Source organism: Oncorhynchus mykiss, chromosome 29, assembly GCF_057628025.1.
Source record: "Oncorhynchus mykiss isolate SJ-2025 chromosome 29, ASM5762802v1, whole genome shotgun sequence".
Classification (NCBI taxonomy): Eukaryota; Metazoa; Chordata; class Actinopteri; order Salmoniformes; family Salmonidae; genus Oncorhynchus; species Oncorhynchus mykiss.
The window spans coordinates 28,371,230-28,387,674 of record NC_143050.1 but is presented as its reverse complement, the minus strand read 5'-3'; the positions used below and the strand labels follow the sequence as shown (position 1 = coordinate 28,387,674).

General features: G+C 39.3%; 1 protein-coding gene across 4 annotated transcripts in view; it reads right to left on the bottom strand.

Annotated features, from left to right (window-relative positions):
• LOC100136307 (atrial natriuretic peptide receptor 2) overlaps nt 1–16,308 on the bottom strand; it is a 47,036-nt gene extending 30,728 nt beyond the window's left edge. For 2 of the 4 annotated variants that reach the window (XM_090226949.1, XM_021590867.3), the window contains exons 1-6: nt 15,099–16,308; nt 10,549–10,730; nt 5,772–5,885; nt 5,338–5,473; nt 5,104–5,198; nt 3,237–3,372 (exon numbers count right to left, since the gene is read on the bottom strand). In XM_090226949.1, the coding sequence (XP_090083075.1) occupies nt 3,237–3,372; nt 5,104–5,198; nt 5,338–5,473; nt 5,772–5,885; nt 10,549–10,730; nt 15,099–15,801 (1,366 nt within the window). In that variant the 5' untranslated portion in view covers nt 15,802–16,308. The remainder of the gene's footprint in view (nt 1–3,236; nt 3,373–5,103; nt 5,199–5,337; nt 5,474–5,771; nt 5,886–10,548; nt 10,731–15,098) is intronic. The other 2 variants (XM_090226951.1, XM_090226950.1) reach the window with 2 other exon arrangements.
• Nucleotides 16,309–16,445: the final 137 nt, after the last annotated feature.

Here is a 16,445-nt window from a genome sequence, read left to right as displayed (position 1 = left end):
ATAACACAATAGAAAAAAAATAAAGTCTATATATAGCGTGTGCAAATGGCGTGAGGTGGTAAGGCAATAAATAGGCCATAGTAGCGAAGTAATTACAATTTAGCAAATTAACACTGGAGTGATAGATGATGATGTGCAAGTAGAAATAAGTAGAGGGGGGCAAATAAAATCATGCCAGTTGGGGAACCATGCTGTATATCATCATGCCAGTCTTCCTCCTGTGCCACTGGCAACAGACAGCCAGATTCGTACATCATTATTTGTGGATGGACTCCACTTGTTGGAGAGATTGGGAGGGTGATGAGAAGCAACACTCATTCGTTATCTATAGATACCATATCACTTCATTGCTGTGGCCTACCTAATTATTCTTTATTATCTAATACATGTACAGTTATTCAAAAGAAGTGTTTCTCCTTACACAGTGTTCAAATGTTTCATCTATACATGCCTTCCATGAAAAACCATGTTGCACATGAAATACAGCTGAAGTCGGAAGTTTACATACACTCAATTAGTATTTGGTAGCATTGCCTTTAAATTGGTTAAATTTGGTCAAACTTTTCAGGTAGCCTTCCACAAGCTTCCCACAATAACTTGGGTGAATTTTGGCCCATTCCTCCTTACAGAGCTGGTGTAACTGAGTCAGGTTTGTAGGCCTCGTTGCTCGCACACGCTTTTTCAGTTGTGCCCACAAATATTCAAAAGGATTGAGGTCAGGGCTTTGTGATGGCCACTCCAATACCTTGACTTTGTTGTCCTTAAGCCATTTTGCCACAACTTTGGAAGTATGCTTGGGGTCATTGTCCATTTGGAAGACCCATTTGCGACCAAGCTTTAACCTCCTGACCGATGTCTTGAGATGTTGCTTCAATATATGCACATAATTTTCCTCTCTCATGACGCCATCTATTTTGTGAAGTGCACTAGTCCCTCCTGCAGCAAAGCACCCCCACAACATGTTTCAGATCAAACTAATTTTATATTACACAAATATAACCCAAGTAAACACAAAATGCAGTTTAAGTGATAATTTGATTTATTAAGGGAAAAAAGCTATCTGAACCTTCATGGCCCTATGTGACAAAGTTGTTAAATCATGAATTTACTGGTGGTTAAATCACATTTTTTGGAAAGCTGAGTTCAATTTCACTATCACACCCAGGCCTGATTACTGCCAGACCTGAAATCACTTAAATAGAACCTGTCTAACAAAATGAAGTAATCCAAATAAATTCAAGAACAGATGAGAAACAAAGTAATTGACATCTATCAGTCTGGAAAGGGTTACAAAGCCATTTCTAAAGCTTTGGGACTCCAGCGAATCACGGTGAGAGCCATTATCCACAAATGGAGAAAATTTGGAACAGTGGTGAACCTTCCCAGGAGTGGCCGGCCTACCAAAATTACCCCAAGAGCGCAGCGACGACTCATCCAAGAGGTCACAAAAGAACCAACAACAACATCTAAAGAACTACAGACCTCACTTGCCTCAGTTAAGGTCAGTGTTCATGACTCAACCATAAGAAAGAGACTGGGCAAAAATGGCATCCATGGCAGAGTTCCAAGGCAAAAACCACTGCTGACCAAAAGGAACATAAAGGCTCATCTCACTTTTGTCAAAAAACATCTTGATGATCCCCAAAACTTTTGGGGAAATATTCTGTGGACTGACGAGACAGTTTTTGGAAGGTGTGCGTCCATTATATCTGGCGTAAAAGTAACACAGCATTTCAGAAAAAGAACATCATACCAACAGTCAAATATGGTGGTGGTAGTGTGATGGTCTGGGGCTGCTTTGCTGCTTCAGGACCTGGATGACTTGCTGTGACTGATGGAACCATGAATTATGCTCTCTACCAAAAAATCCTGAAGGAGAATGTCCAGCCATCATTTCGTGACCTCAAGCTGAAGCGCACTTGGGTTCTGCAGCAGGGCAATGATCTAAAACACACCAGCAAGTCCACCTCTGAATGGTTAAAAAAAAAAAAAAAAAAAAAAAAAAAAAAATGAAGGTTTTGGAGTGGCCTAGTCAAAGTCCGGACTTGAATCCGATTGAGATGCTGTGGCGTGACCTTAAAAAAGGCGGTTCATGCTCGAAAACCCTCCAACGTGGCTGAATTAAAACAATTCTGCAAAGAAGAGTGGGCCAAAATTCCTCCACAGCAATGTGAAAGACTCATTGCCAGTTAACGCAAACGCTTGATTGCAGTTGTTGCTGCTGAGGGTGGCACAACCAGTTATTAGGTTTAGGGGGCAATTACTTTTTCACATAGGGCCATGAAGGTTCGGATAGCTTTTCTCCCTTAATAAATAAAATCATCACTTAACTGCAATTTGTGTTTACTTTGGTTATCTTTGTGTAATATTTAAATTTCTTTGATTAATTGAAACATTTAAGTGTGAGAAATGTAAAAAAAACAAAAAAAAACAAATACCTTTTCACAGAACTGTACTTTTGTACCGGTTTCCTCCAGCGTCTTCACAAGGTCCTTTGCTGCTGTTCTGGGATTGATTTGCACTTTTCGCACCAAAGTACATTCATCTCTAGGAGACAGAACGCGTCTCCTTCCTGAGCGGTATGACGGCTGCGTGGTCCCATGGTGTTTATACTTGCATACTATTGTTTGTACAGATGAACGTGGTACCTTCAGGCATTTGGAAAATGCTCCCAAGGATGAACCAGATTTTATTTTCTGAGGTCTTGGCTGATTTCTTTTGATTTTCCCATGATGTCAAGCAAAGAGGCACTGAGTTTGAAGGTAGGCCTTGAAATACATTCACAGGTACACCTCCAATTGACTCAAATAAAGTAAATTACCCTATCAGAAGCTTCTAAAGCCATGACATCATTTTCTGGAATTTTCCAAGCTGTTTAAAGGCACAGTCAACTTAGTGTATGTAAACTTCTGACCCACTGGAATTGTGATACAGTGAATTATAGGTTAAATAATCTGTTTGTAAACAATTGTTGGAAAAATGACTTGTGTCATGCACAAAGTAGATGTCCTAACCGACTTGCCAAAACTATAGTTTGTTAACAAGAAATTTGTGGAGTGGTTGAAAAACGAGTTTTAATGACTCCAACCTAAGTGTATGTAAACCTCCGACTTCAATTGTAGCATCAACAAAGACGGTACAACACTACAAATAATTATTCAAACTGCTGTAATACTATATAAGCACCTGACTTAACCATTAAATCACTTGTACAGGAGCCAACCTACTTGACCTACCATCAATGCAGATGGGCTCATCAGAAGAGAAGACGCACGGTGGGTTATCCAGAGGTGGGCTCCCTTTGGGCCAATGAATCCTCTCCGTTGAGGACCAGATGATCTCTTTGTTAGTTCCATTGTAATGGGCCACAAGCTGCAAAACACCAAGGAAAAGTTTTTGCTTTGTTTACAAACTCGATTCCCAAATGATACATTCAGAGGGATGAATAAGAGGCATGTTACATAATCAAAAGGAGCCCTTTTTCTCACACTTCCAATAAATATCACACCGCAGAGTATTATGAAAACGAGAGCCTGTTTAAATTTCACAGTAGCATTAAAGCTGCATATTAAAATAGCTGCTACTCTCCTTCAATGCCTTTAAAACATGAAAGCCCATCAGTGAAGAATGCAAAAGTTTGGCCTGAATGTTTTGGGGGCATGCCCATAATAAATAACCATATGACTAAAATGTGAAACATTAAAATATGCTCATGTATAAAGCAGGACAGGGTATCGTTGACTTACTGGTCCTTCTCAGACAAATTGGTAGTTTTGAAAAGGTTGTCTGAGAAACGGTGTTCTTTCATCTCAGGCGGCGGGAGCTTTATTGTTTGATGATATGGCATTTGCCAGCCCTGTTAATAGCTTCCCTTGTTACAGAAGGGCATTGTGAAACATGACTCCAGTGTCTCTAACCAGCTGCTGGAGAATGTCAATATAGCCTGCCTCCCTTGTGGAGGGCCAGACAGGCATGTTGGGCTGGGTCCTCCCTGCTACTCAGTCTGTGAAGGAGAAGGGCAGCCCCACTGAGAGGGCCACAAGAACTATGCAGGTTGTAAAAGTTTGTTGAGGAGCAGGGGGGCCATTCAACTCAACCAGTCATCAATGGCTTCAATAGCTGCTGGTTTCAATAGAACCGTGTCTTTCGAATCAGTGATTTATTCACATCAAGGAGTTTTAGTTAGGTTAGTGGACTCTGATCAATTACCCAACTTATCAGTAAGAGTAATGACCCCAGAATATCTCCCAAACAGTAATAGCCTTTAGTCTTTGCATGATGTTGAACATTTGCTTTTAAATACATTGATGGCAAATTGGCAATGCACAAGCAAAGCATTGGGTTTTCAGCTCCCCAATTCAGTATGCGGAGAGTAGTTGAGGGAAATTCTTGTTACAGTAATTACAGAAAACTAACATCTGGAACGGATTAGATCGGTCCCCCGAAAGTACTGCTCTCACTCACTGTTGTTATTTATTCTCACCGAGTTTACTATTGAGATCCATTTTAAAATCATAAAGTGCACAAATTGATATTTTGACAACAGATATTTTTGTAGTTTAGAAATATACATTTCTATTGAAATGTTGGCTACAGCAATTGACAATAAATAAACAAGAGGCTTTAAAAGAATAGCTCTGCATCCATCTCCACTGTGGGATATTGTAAAAGCAGGAATTTGAAAATGAACACTGTTATTGAATGTTTACATAGGAAAACACATTGATACTGCCAAATGTTTACTTGGGGAACTCAAGGATTCTCTTGAAAGTCACACTCAAAACGAACCTGAAAGTACCTTCGTCATAGTGAACGTATGGCCACTCATCAGAACATATTTGCATAAAGTATGAAATAATGGTGCACTGTCTACCACTATGGTAAATTAGCAACAAATTGTGTAATGTTGATAAACGATTGGTCCTTTTTGGAATAGTAATAACTGTCATGACTTTAAAGTGACTGTAAAGTTAACTTGCCTGAAAGACAAAATAGCAAGTTGTGTCTTTTTGTGAGAGGCTTCTAAAATAGCAAAGCTTTAGATGTCTTGCCTAATTAAATAAAGGTCAAAGAAATAGATCTACCTGCAGAAGTAACACTTACCCCATACTCTCCAGATTCCTGGTTTGTCATTGCCCAGAGGTTGAAATCAGTGTTCCTAGCATTGTTTTTGTCTGTGGTCACAAGTCCTGTAACCCCTTAAAACACAAAAAATCTTCACATTTAGACTTTTCAAATCAGTCATAATGCAAAAATAGGTTTCCTACCCAACTGACACAAAAAGGATGATTGCAAAGTCAACTAAAAGCAGCACCATTATCAACTCATAATATTCACCCCAAAATCGCAGGTTTTGCATCCTCTGTGTGATGTTGATTCCATCGCTCTGGGAGCCCCCCTCCGCCAGCGTCTCCTCCAAGGCCTTAGCATACATCACAAAGCCATCATAGAAGCAGCCAGCGATGAAATCCATCTGAAAGAAATGGAGGTCTGTACATTAGCCAGCAAGAGAGTAGTCTTCATAATCTTCATTCACAAATGCAGCTTTTGTTTACTATTTGCATGGAATTATGTTTTGACCCTTATGTGCATGGCTCTACTCCCTTTCTATCTCGATTTAAATATCTGGTTGAGCCCAGTTAGATGCCAAAACGCCATTAATCTTCACAAAGAAGGAGTCGAGTGTTTAATGAATCAAAGAAATCCATTAATTACTATGTATAAATGATTATAGCAGTGGCTGAGATGTGGCAGGATTTCACACAACTTACCAGAGAGGGTTCTATGTTCACATCAAAGTCCTTCTGGGCTCTAATGTGGAGCTCATCTTGGAACTCTTTATACTCTGGATTATCAGGCTCCCTGTATGTTATTACCAACACAGACTGGAAGAAAGAGAGAGACAACATTGAGAAAGTGGAACATTACTGGGGAATTACACCCAGAGCATCATAAACATGTACCAACTATGACAGATTTATAATCATGGCATGCAGACGGATTTCCTACTGGGTGGAAATGTAAATGATACAATTGTAATTCCAAAATGCTTTGAAGTAGGATTACAAATGAGCAGATGTATCCTGTTTTATAATCTAAACAGTCTAATGAACAGTCCCTTGTGAGTAAACGGCAACAACATTTATGGTGAAGAATGCACAATTAGCTGTGTCCAAATGCACTTAAACGCATGGACATGTCTTGAAGACTAGGGTGAAAACGTTAAAAACCAAACAAACAGCTGTGGTAACTATATACAGTGCCTTGCGAAAGTATTCGGCCCCTTTGAACTTTGCGACCTTTTGCCACATTTCAGGCTTCAAACATAAAGATATAAAACTGTATTTTTTTGTGAAGAATCAACAACAAGTGGGACACAATCATGAAGTGGAACGACATTTATTGGATATTTCAAACTTTTTAAACAAATCAAAGACTGAAAAATTGGGCGTGCAAAATTATTCAGCCCCTTTACTTTCAGTGCAGCAAACTCTCTCCAGAAGTTCAGTGAGGATCTCTGAATGATCCAATGTTGACCTAAATGACAAATGATGATAAATACAATCCAACTGTGTGTAATCAAGTCTCCGTATAAATGCACCTGCACTGTGATAGTCTCAGAGGTCCGTTAAAAGCGCAGAGAGCATCATGAAGAACAAGGCAAACACACCAGGCAGGTCCGAGATACTGTTGTGAAGAAGTTTAAAGCCGGATTTGAATACAAAAAGATTTCCCAAGCTTTAAACATCCCAAGGAGCACTGTGCAAGCGATAATATTGAAATGGAAGGAGTATCAGACCACTGCAAATCTACCAAGACCTGGCCGTCCCTCTAAACTTTCAGCTCATACAAGGAGAAGACTGATCAGAGATGCAGCCAAGAGGCCCATGATCACTCTGGATGAACTGCAGAGATCTACAGCTGAGGTGGGAGACTCTGTCCATAGGACAACAATCAGTCGTATATTGCACAAATCTGGCCTTTATGGAAGAGTGGCAAGAAGAAAGCCATTTCTTAAAGATATCCATAAAAAGTGTTGTTTAAAGTTTGCCACAAGCCACCTGGGAGACACACCAAACATGTGGAAGAAGGTGCTCTGGTCAGATGAAACCAAAATTGAACTTTTTGGTAACAATGCAAAACGTTATGTTTGGCGTAAAACAACACAGCTCATCACCCTGAACACACCATCCCTACTGTCAAACATGGTGGTGGCAGCATCATGGTTTGGGCCTGCTTTTCTTCAGCAGGGACAGGGAAGATGGTTAAAATTGATGGGAAGATGGATGGAGCCAAATACAGGACCATTCTGGAAGAAAACCTGATGGAGTCTGCAAAAGACCTGAGACTGGGACGGAGTTTTGTCTTCCAACAAGACAATGATCCAAAACATAAAGCAAAATCTACAATGGAATGGTTCAAAAATAAACATATCCAGGTGTTAGAATGGCCAAGTCAAAGTCCAGACCTGAATCCAATCGAGAATCTGTGGAAAGAACTGAAAACTGCTGTTCACAAATGCTCTCCATCCAACCTCACTGAGCTCAAGCTGTTTTGCAAGGAGGAATGGGAAAAAATGTCAGTCTCTCGATGTGCAAAACTGATAGAGACATACCCCAAGCGACTTACAGCTGTAATCGCAGCAAAAGGTGGCGCTACAAAGTATTAACTTAAGGGGGCTGAATCATTTTGCACGCCCAATTTTTCAGTTTTTGATTTGTTAAAAAAGTTTGAAATATCCAATAAATGTCGTTCCACTTCATGATTGTGTCCCACTTGTTGTTGATTCTTCACAAAAAAATACAGTTTTATATCTTTATGTTTGAAGCCTGAAATGTGGCAAAAGGTCGCAAAGTTCAAGGGGGCCGAATACTTTCGCAAGGCACTGTATATTGCTTATGTTATATTTAATTTTCTATTTGCACGACTTGTTACAAATTGCTATTAGACCACAGTCGTGACGTTGTTTAATTAATTCTGTTTGGATGGAGGCATATTGTTTGGATGGAAAAGCACCGCTTCGGCCTAAGATTTAATATATGGTCATCATTTGAGTTTTGACTTGGACTTTGCCTTGTTATTACTGATACAAGCTAAATCTGTCTGAATGGTCAGATTCAGTAATGATATACAATCGACAAGTAACTTCCAAACGCAATCCACGTTCGATGAGCTGCATATTGCCATAAATCCTTTTACTGATTGTAGTCAAATGAAGATGTTGTATAATCAGTAAAACAGGGCCAAAATCGTATGTGTTACAAGGTAGAAGTATATCACGAGCAGAGGCATCAATTTGAACTAAGTATTAGGTCTCAACAAAGTGCTTTATGAAGAGCTTATCTATGTCCATCTAAGTGCCTTCATATTGTGTCTGTTATATCTAGCCTTTCTATTGTAACGCTTCAGAAAAAAATACTAGCAATAACCTGACAACAGCACACACTATTTCAAATCAAATCAAATCACACTATTTCAGATCAAATCAAATCACACTATTTCAAATCAAATCAAATCACACTATTTCAAATCAAATCAAATCACACTATTTCAGTCAAGTTAATAAGCTTAACTTGTCTTTATCAATCCAAAGCCATTTGTAGCGCCTTTCATTAGGAGTTCTACGCCGGAATGTCTAATACTAAGTGCAGCGAAATCAGTGACATTTAACGACCAAATTGGAAGAGAAGCATCTGTACCCCCCCTCCCCCCCACTTACTTATTTCTCAACACATCAACATGCAGGACTAAGTGGCTTTTAGCTGAAAACACATGCTCTCCTTTATTAACTCCATCCAATCATTAGTCCTCCGAGCAGAGACAGATTCTTGCCTGCCGAGTCAGAACCGTTCTGAAGTTCGTTATCATGTTGATCAGAGAAGCGCGTTCATTTGACATAACTGTGATTCAAATAAAAGCTTTGTCCATCTGCACAATGCAATTTCCATTTGACTTTTGTGGGAAAAAGCATTGTTATCATAGGCAAAGGTCAGTTATGATTTGATAGGATGACTAATGCAGTGAGAGGCTGGTTTAGGGAACGTTTTGGGGTTAGGTTGAGAGGATGCCTTCTAGGCCTACTGTAGAGAGAGGGACATGGTTCTTGTTAGCATCCTCATTAGGTTATGAACAATGAACCATAATTGTCCCAAGCTGGTTGTCAATGGCTGGTGACAAACATGCCTGGAAAACATCTCCAACTCTGACGAACAAAAACATGCATTGTAAACAAATACAAATATGCATGAGGTACAAACATCCTAAACGTTTTATAATAAAACTTTACAGCAGTGCTGAGCGATTAGTGTTTTTTGAAGTTGGTTTGGGTTAGATTATTAGAAATTAATCACGTTTTCAAACATTTTTTAAACATTAAATGCATTATGAAATAATGACAATTATTTGTTAGCTTTTTAATGGAAATTCCAAAGCAAAAACCTTGAAAATATTCCATTGTCTCCATCAGGTCCGCACATCAACAGAAAAATAGGAAGTTACTATGAAATAAAAAAAAACATTTTATTGTGTATATTAATGAATTTTTATTTGATTACTTTATTATTTTTTATTCCTTAGGTCATCATCACATCTCTGCTCAGGCACTAGCAGCCAGACAACATTCTATGTGCTCCCCCATACTGTCTTTAGTCATCCTATTTAGTAAGGCTAACCTGCCTACATATGCTGCAAAGCTGTCTGATGAACTAATTGTACTTCTTCAAAGTAAATAATGCATACTTTCACGCACTCTCTCTAGCCCTCTTTTGGTTGTCTTGTGTACATTCCTTTCTCATGCGGTCTGTGTGTATCTAACCTAACATACCAGGTGTAAAAGTGTATCCATCTCGGTCAGAGCTGTAAAAAACAGGCACAATGGATTATGGTCATTGTAGTTAATTACCACGTTCTTGCTCTGAATTAGGTTGAATCTTTGCTTAATGAAAACTAGAACTCCCTTCAGCCCAGTGCCCCACATAGTTATTGGCATGATTTCTCTCATTAATTATTTGATTTCTCTCTGAAGAAACGGTGCATTGGGCTCACAAAAAAAGAAAATTCACTAAATGGAATTCAAGTAATTGAACCGATGTCGCTCGGTTCAAATTAAATGTTGGTTAATCGCTCAGCACTACTTTACAGTAATTCATACTCGTCGGTAAACCTTCAATCAACTTGGTGAACTTTGTGTTCCCTTTGATACAGGTTCAGTTGGAACAGAGGGATGTGGAATGATACTGTTGATGGACAGGCTTGTGATGCACACACAAAGTAGAGGCTTTGAATTGAATTTCCTCAGTGAGAGACATCCATTTCACAGGCCAAATGGCAGTTTCAGACTAGTAAACTTGTCTGGTTCCAATGACCGGAGGGGAAAGGCATTGACAGTTCAACATCAAATTAGGGACAGAGTATTTGGACACAATTACTAAAAAAGGTTTCTGTGATAAATTAAATTAGCAAAACGTAATGAATGAAAGGGAACAATGGCAGGAATATTTATCTGTCTCCATGTCTCTATCTGTCCAACTCTCTGTCTGTGCAGTTTACCTTGAAGACCTTGATGGGATCAATCCAGAGGCTGTCGTTGTTCAGCCAGGGTTTGCGCTCCGTTAGGCTTTCCGCAAACACATCCAGATAGAAGATGGCGTAGTTCTCAGGGTCTGGGATCTCACTCTGGAAAAGCTTCATGATACTCAGAAACGTGTCCGGAGGCCCACAGATATACACAACTGTAGGGAAGACAAAAACACAACACAAAGGTTTCTTATCACTCTTTATAGGAATTATGTTAGCACTATTCAGTGAAATTGCTCCTCTTATCATTGTTAGACTAGATTTAGATATGAACCATAGATATGAAATCAATCCAAATCTCTAACTTTTGGGAAATGCAGTTATGAGGAAGCATGTGTAGGTATTTAGGGGGAGTGTACATGTGTGTTTACAGGGTGTAAAGCTGTCTGTGCTGTTCGCCTGTCTACATTACACAATCCCATTCTGTTTGCATTCCGTCTACTCCATGGACAGCATGTCTGTAGGCATTATTTCCATTCACTGCATGTCAGAGTGACTTCTGCCAGGTCTAAGACAGTCCTCCCAGTTAGCAGACATTTCCTAAAGTGTTAGACCAAAGTCGGCACAGAACACCGCTCAGACCTCAACTCTCATCTCTTCCAAAACAGCTCACAAGGAGCCATGCCAAGTAGTCCTGCTGTCTCCTGGACATCGTCCAAAACAAATGTACAAAAAGGCAAGGAAAAAGTCCTCCTGTGTTGTAGAAATCATAAGGATCTGCCTGGGCTTAAGTTAATACAAAGCACTTCAAATTGTTTGGTACATTTTATTTCACTTCGTGGCAGACAAAGATGGCAAACAACCAACCTCGTCTTCATTTATAATGACTAGTACAAGGCTGCATTCTCTCCCATGACTCACACAACATCTACATGCAGAGAAGGATAATGCTGCACTATTCAACACATCCCTATACAATGAATACATTCAATTTCAGTATTTTTTTCTCTCCAGGTGAGACGCTTGAAAAAAGACCAATAAAACAGTCTTTACAAAATTGCATCTTTAGAATGTAGTCAACTTTCGTGTTTATCTTACTTAGTGTTATATAAATATGACAGAGTATTTTTAGACATACATATAACCTATGAGATCATGTTAGCATTATGGTATAACCATTATGGTATCATGTTAGAGGGACTTTAATAACTCTTGTAAGAGGACTTGTATACTGTACACCTTAATCGCATGTCTTTGTTCTCTTCCAGGAAGATAGTACACAACTACATAAGGTCAGCCATGAGAGGTGACTGTATAGTTCCCCTAAGGAAAAGCACCTTTAGTAATTCTGCATTCTCTGTGAGAGCTTCCCATGTCTGGAATACACTGCCATCAGACACACATAACTGCACCACATATCACACTTTCACAAAATGCTTGAAGACATGGCTAAAGGTCAATCAGATTTGTGAACATGGTCCCTAGCTGTGTGTTGCCGCTTTCCATGTTGTCTGTTGTCTGTAGCTTGTGAGGTGTGGAAACACTTTGTTGCTTTTATGAATTTTGTCTTGCTGCTTTTTGTTTTATGTTGCTCTGTCTGTATGCTACGTCTTGCTTGTCCTATGTTGCTCTGTCTGTATGCTATGTCTTGCTTGTCCTATGTTGCTATGTCTTGCTTGTTCTATGCTGCTATTGTCTATATTGTAATTGTTTTTAATAACCTGCCCAGGGACTGCGGTTGAAAATTAGCCGGCTGGCTAAAACCGGCACTTTTACTGAAACGTTGATTAATGTGCACTGTCCCTGTAAAAATAAAAAATAAACTCAAACTCAACTCAACTTTCACAAACACATTTCCAACTATGAGGAAACTCACTTTGTGTTTGTAGTGAGGGGTCTATACTTTACCTTCGCTCCATTATGTGGGCACCTGTGTTAGCACTCATGTAGCTTTTCAAATCTACAACAAAATATTCACATATGTACCTCCACAAAAAAGAAAACATAGCTTGATGTATTCTTCCTTTCAGCCATGTGGCATTTCCTTTCTCTGTATGTATGCTTTCTGTAGTCTGACAAGCATCAAGTGGTGAGCTTTTCCAGGGGCAACCTGGTGGGATTTTAAAACATAATTGGCTTCATATTAAGTCTAGGAGTTAAGGTTTGTCCATTTGAAGCAGGTAAATGTGTTTTTTTCCATGAACAAAGGTCATTCCGTTTTCCAATAATTAGACCGGTTTCCCATCAGAAGACAAAATAGGAAGGACTGTGTTGAAGTGCATCAATTCACATCTGTACCTGACAACAAGAGGCTGAAAAAAAACAATTGAACTCAAAACTAGACATTATTGCCAAGCCGTTGACTAAAAAGGAGAGACCACACAGTTGAGGTAAAGGTTGACAGCCCAGGGGTTATCTGTTGGTGATCTCATCGGGATAAAAGTGAGTGGAATGTCGAGCCAGAACTCCAAGCCTGGACAAGCCCAGACAAAACCATTCACTTCTGTGACCCCAAGCTCACCATGGGCGTGCCTATAATTCGGCTAAGAGGTTTGGCAGCGTTCAAAGTGCCTGTTCCTGATATAACATCAGTTTGGTACCCCCATATGCAGTGTTTTTAATCATCTTACTGCTGGAAAAAACATTTCAAGTGGATAAACCCAGTCATTTACATGAGTCACTCATCGGCCACACAGTCCCATCTGTGCTATGTTGTTTAGTGCAGAGTCACTCTATAATGTTTTATCTACTGATTTCTCAATCAGTACCCTGACAATAACTACAAATGAAAACAGTGTGCCAAGAGTAACATTTAGTGGTTAGAGTAATCTTTTGGGGTTATTGAGAACACTGGAGGTCAGTATCTACCCAGAAGATGTGAAAGAGTTCAGTGCCTTTACTTCTTCCAGAAGCACTTAAAAATCAACAGAGCATTAGATGTTTCCAACAAACAGAACATTTCTGGGCCAAAGTACACATCAAATATCACTTGCCTGCTTCAGAACATTGAACATTGATTTTTAGCAGCATTGATGTTTCTCTGTTGAACTTTCATCTACTGCTATTTTATCAATATGTTTATATTACAGTATAATGCTAAGGTCCAAGGTGATTTATGCAACCATGTCAGTAGAATGTATCATTAACATTATTCATTCCAATTTTTAAGGATTCCCTGAGTTGCCAACAAATAATCACTGAAAATGTAAAAAGCTACCAATTCTTGAAATCATGTGTGAAATCGAGGTTCAAATAAACCCATATTGAAGCCACTCGATCGTGTTGATAAGATAAACAACAAGGAAGATGTTGACGTGAGAGATGACTAACAGAAAGCAAACACACACAAATGACTGGTATCAAACAATTTAACCAATGTCAAGCTTTGATGTGCCAACACAACTGGTCATTTGCCATGTCCAACAATAAATCAGGGAACAGCACTGTCACTTTCATCTGGTCTCATTGTGACCCTCTCTACAGACATTTCTTAACCTAACGACAATATTTTGCTATTTATCACAACATTGAAATAATGTAAATGTACTGTGATGTGTATAGGATATGGTTATCTGAACTAATTAAACGTTTGAATTATTTTACCATTAAAATTATAGTTTTAATAAACATGTAATAACATCCTACAGCAAGCATTACCATGTGTCAATAGGATTTTAGACTAGGTAAATAATCTGAATATATTGAGCTAGCCTACTAATTGTCTAATTCTAAGCATTTCTTATAAATGGCTCTGAAATAAGCAAGACTGTACTGTGGACTCAGATGGCTTACTTTTAAATAGAATGAGCTGCAAATGTAAAAAAATAAAATATGATTGCGAATCAGCATTCCAAGATATTGTAAATTAACATGGGGCCATTGTAATTAATTAACGTCAACAACACATACATAATATTTACAACAATAATTTACATTTCAGGTTAAAATGTCTGTCTACTAAATTGGAATATATGTGATAAATAAAATGCATGCAGGGACCCTTGAAAAAGAGAAGAAAGAACCCACGAGCCCATCACAGAGAGAGAGACAGGCACACACTTATTTTTCTTCAAAAAATACGCAGGTGGACAAGAGCAATAAACCAGTGGTCTGGTCACACACGGTGGTGCATAAAAGTGTATTCTTTCTCGTCTACCTGTTATTTTAGATAAGAATGGCAAGAACAGGTTTAAAATCCACTGTAGGCCCATGTCAAAACCAAGAACTCAAAACTAAATATTATTGTTGGCTAATATGCTTACCTATCACCAACACCAAGTTCACTATGCTAGTTAAAGGCCCAACTAGTATCTCATTATTGTCGAGACAATGTTGCATGCATTTTGGAAATCTGATCAGATTCTTGGAGCTAGGCTATTATGAAAACATCTACATTTCCATATGGCACAGGTGGTCAAAAAGCACATTTTTGTTTTCATGACTTTTTACAATATAGCCAATTTTGACATTGCAGCTGGCCTAGTTTAGGGGAAATTACTCAGTTCTGCCTCCAGGACCAGACTCGTGACAATACAAGTCAACCTGCTATCGCACATGTGTAAATAGCCAACTAATAGACTTACTTCTTCCGTGGTCTTTCATGAAAGTAATGATTTCTTTATAATAGCTTGGTGAGTCTTCATATGGAAAGGCACCAACTGTGACATTTTCATCCTTCAAATTTAGGTAAATTCCTTCAGAGAGGAAGTAGTGAGGTCGGTCATCTTTTTTCAAATCGTGGAAAATCAGAATGGCACGAGAGGTCCAATTATAGTGCGCGTGAATAATGTTTGCAAAGTCTCCCAGTTTGGTGGTCGAGGGTCCGGTGCGAACAATCGTATTGTACTCGTCCCCTTTATCAAACCCATATGCAGTTCCTCCCGCAGTTATCAATGGGAGTTTCCAATGGGATGCAAATCTTCCAACTGAGGCCACTGAATACACGCAACCTGGTCCAAAGAAAGCATCTGGTTTATTATAAAGTTTGGTGTCCACGGCGATAATCTGTGCCTTATTTTCTGCGCAGACACCGGTTGAATCCTCCGTGCTGAAATTCAAGAGTTGAATAGAGTGGCCCTTGAGAAGTCCGTGCTTCTTCTGGAGATTCTCGTTCGCCATAAGAATTGCTGGGAAAACCCGAGGCAAAGCCCATGGATACTTGTGGTAATTATCGGGAAGCATCACCGCAACTGTGATATTATTTTCCATATTCATTCGACACCTGGATATGAGAGAATATGTGAATAACACAAATAAACAATATCCAAGTTCCGTTTTATATCCCATTGCTCAAATTTGACGTTAAATAAATCCAAGAAAACGGACCTCGTGAGTTCACCTGGGAAGTGGTAAAACGCCTTACTGTCCTGAAACCGAACCATATGGTACTCTATTGAAATGCAATTTCAGTCAAAATAATAAATGCTTAGGTAATCCATGTGTAATTTATCCTCTATAATTTTGTTCTAATTGTTCTCCAGCAGCGTGATTCCATGAGTTGTTCACTTCGGTGCACTAATTGTTCTCTAGCAGCGTGATTCCGGGAGTTGTTCACTTCGGTGCAGTTTTCGGACTGATGTTCCTCAACTCCCCCCTCAAAGTGTGATAACATCCATCCATATGACTATAATCACTGCAACCTTCAGTACACCCCCCCACACGTGATATCACAGGTCCGAGAAAGACAGGGATGAGGCGCCCCCTGCCTGCTGTCACAGTTCTTCAATCTTGGTCCTGGAGACCCACATGGTGTGCAAGCTTTTGTTCAGCCACAGCACTAACAGAACGGATTCAACTACCATTGAATCAGGTGTGAGTACTGGGGGCTGGAACAAAAAACTGCACACCATGTGGGTCTCTAGGACCAGGAAAATAGATAATCAGTTAAATATAAACTGGCTTGGACAATAATCTGAAAGACAATTTAGCAG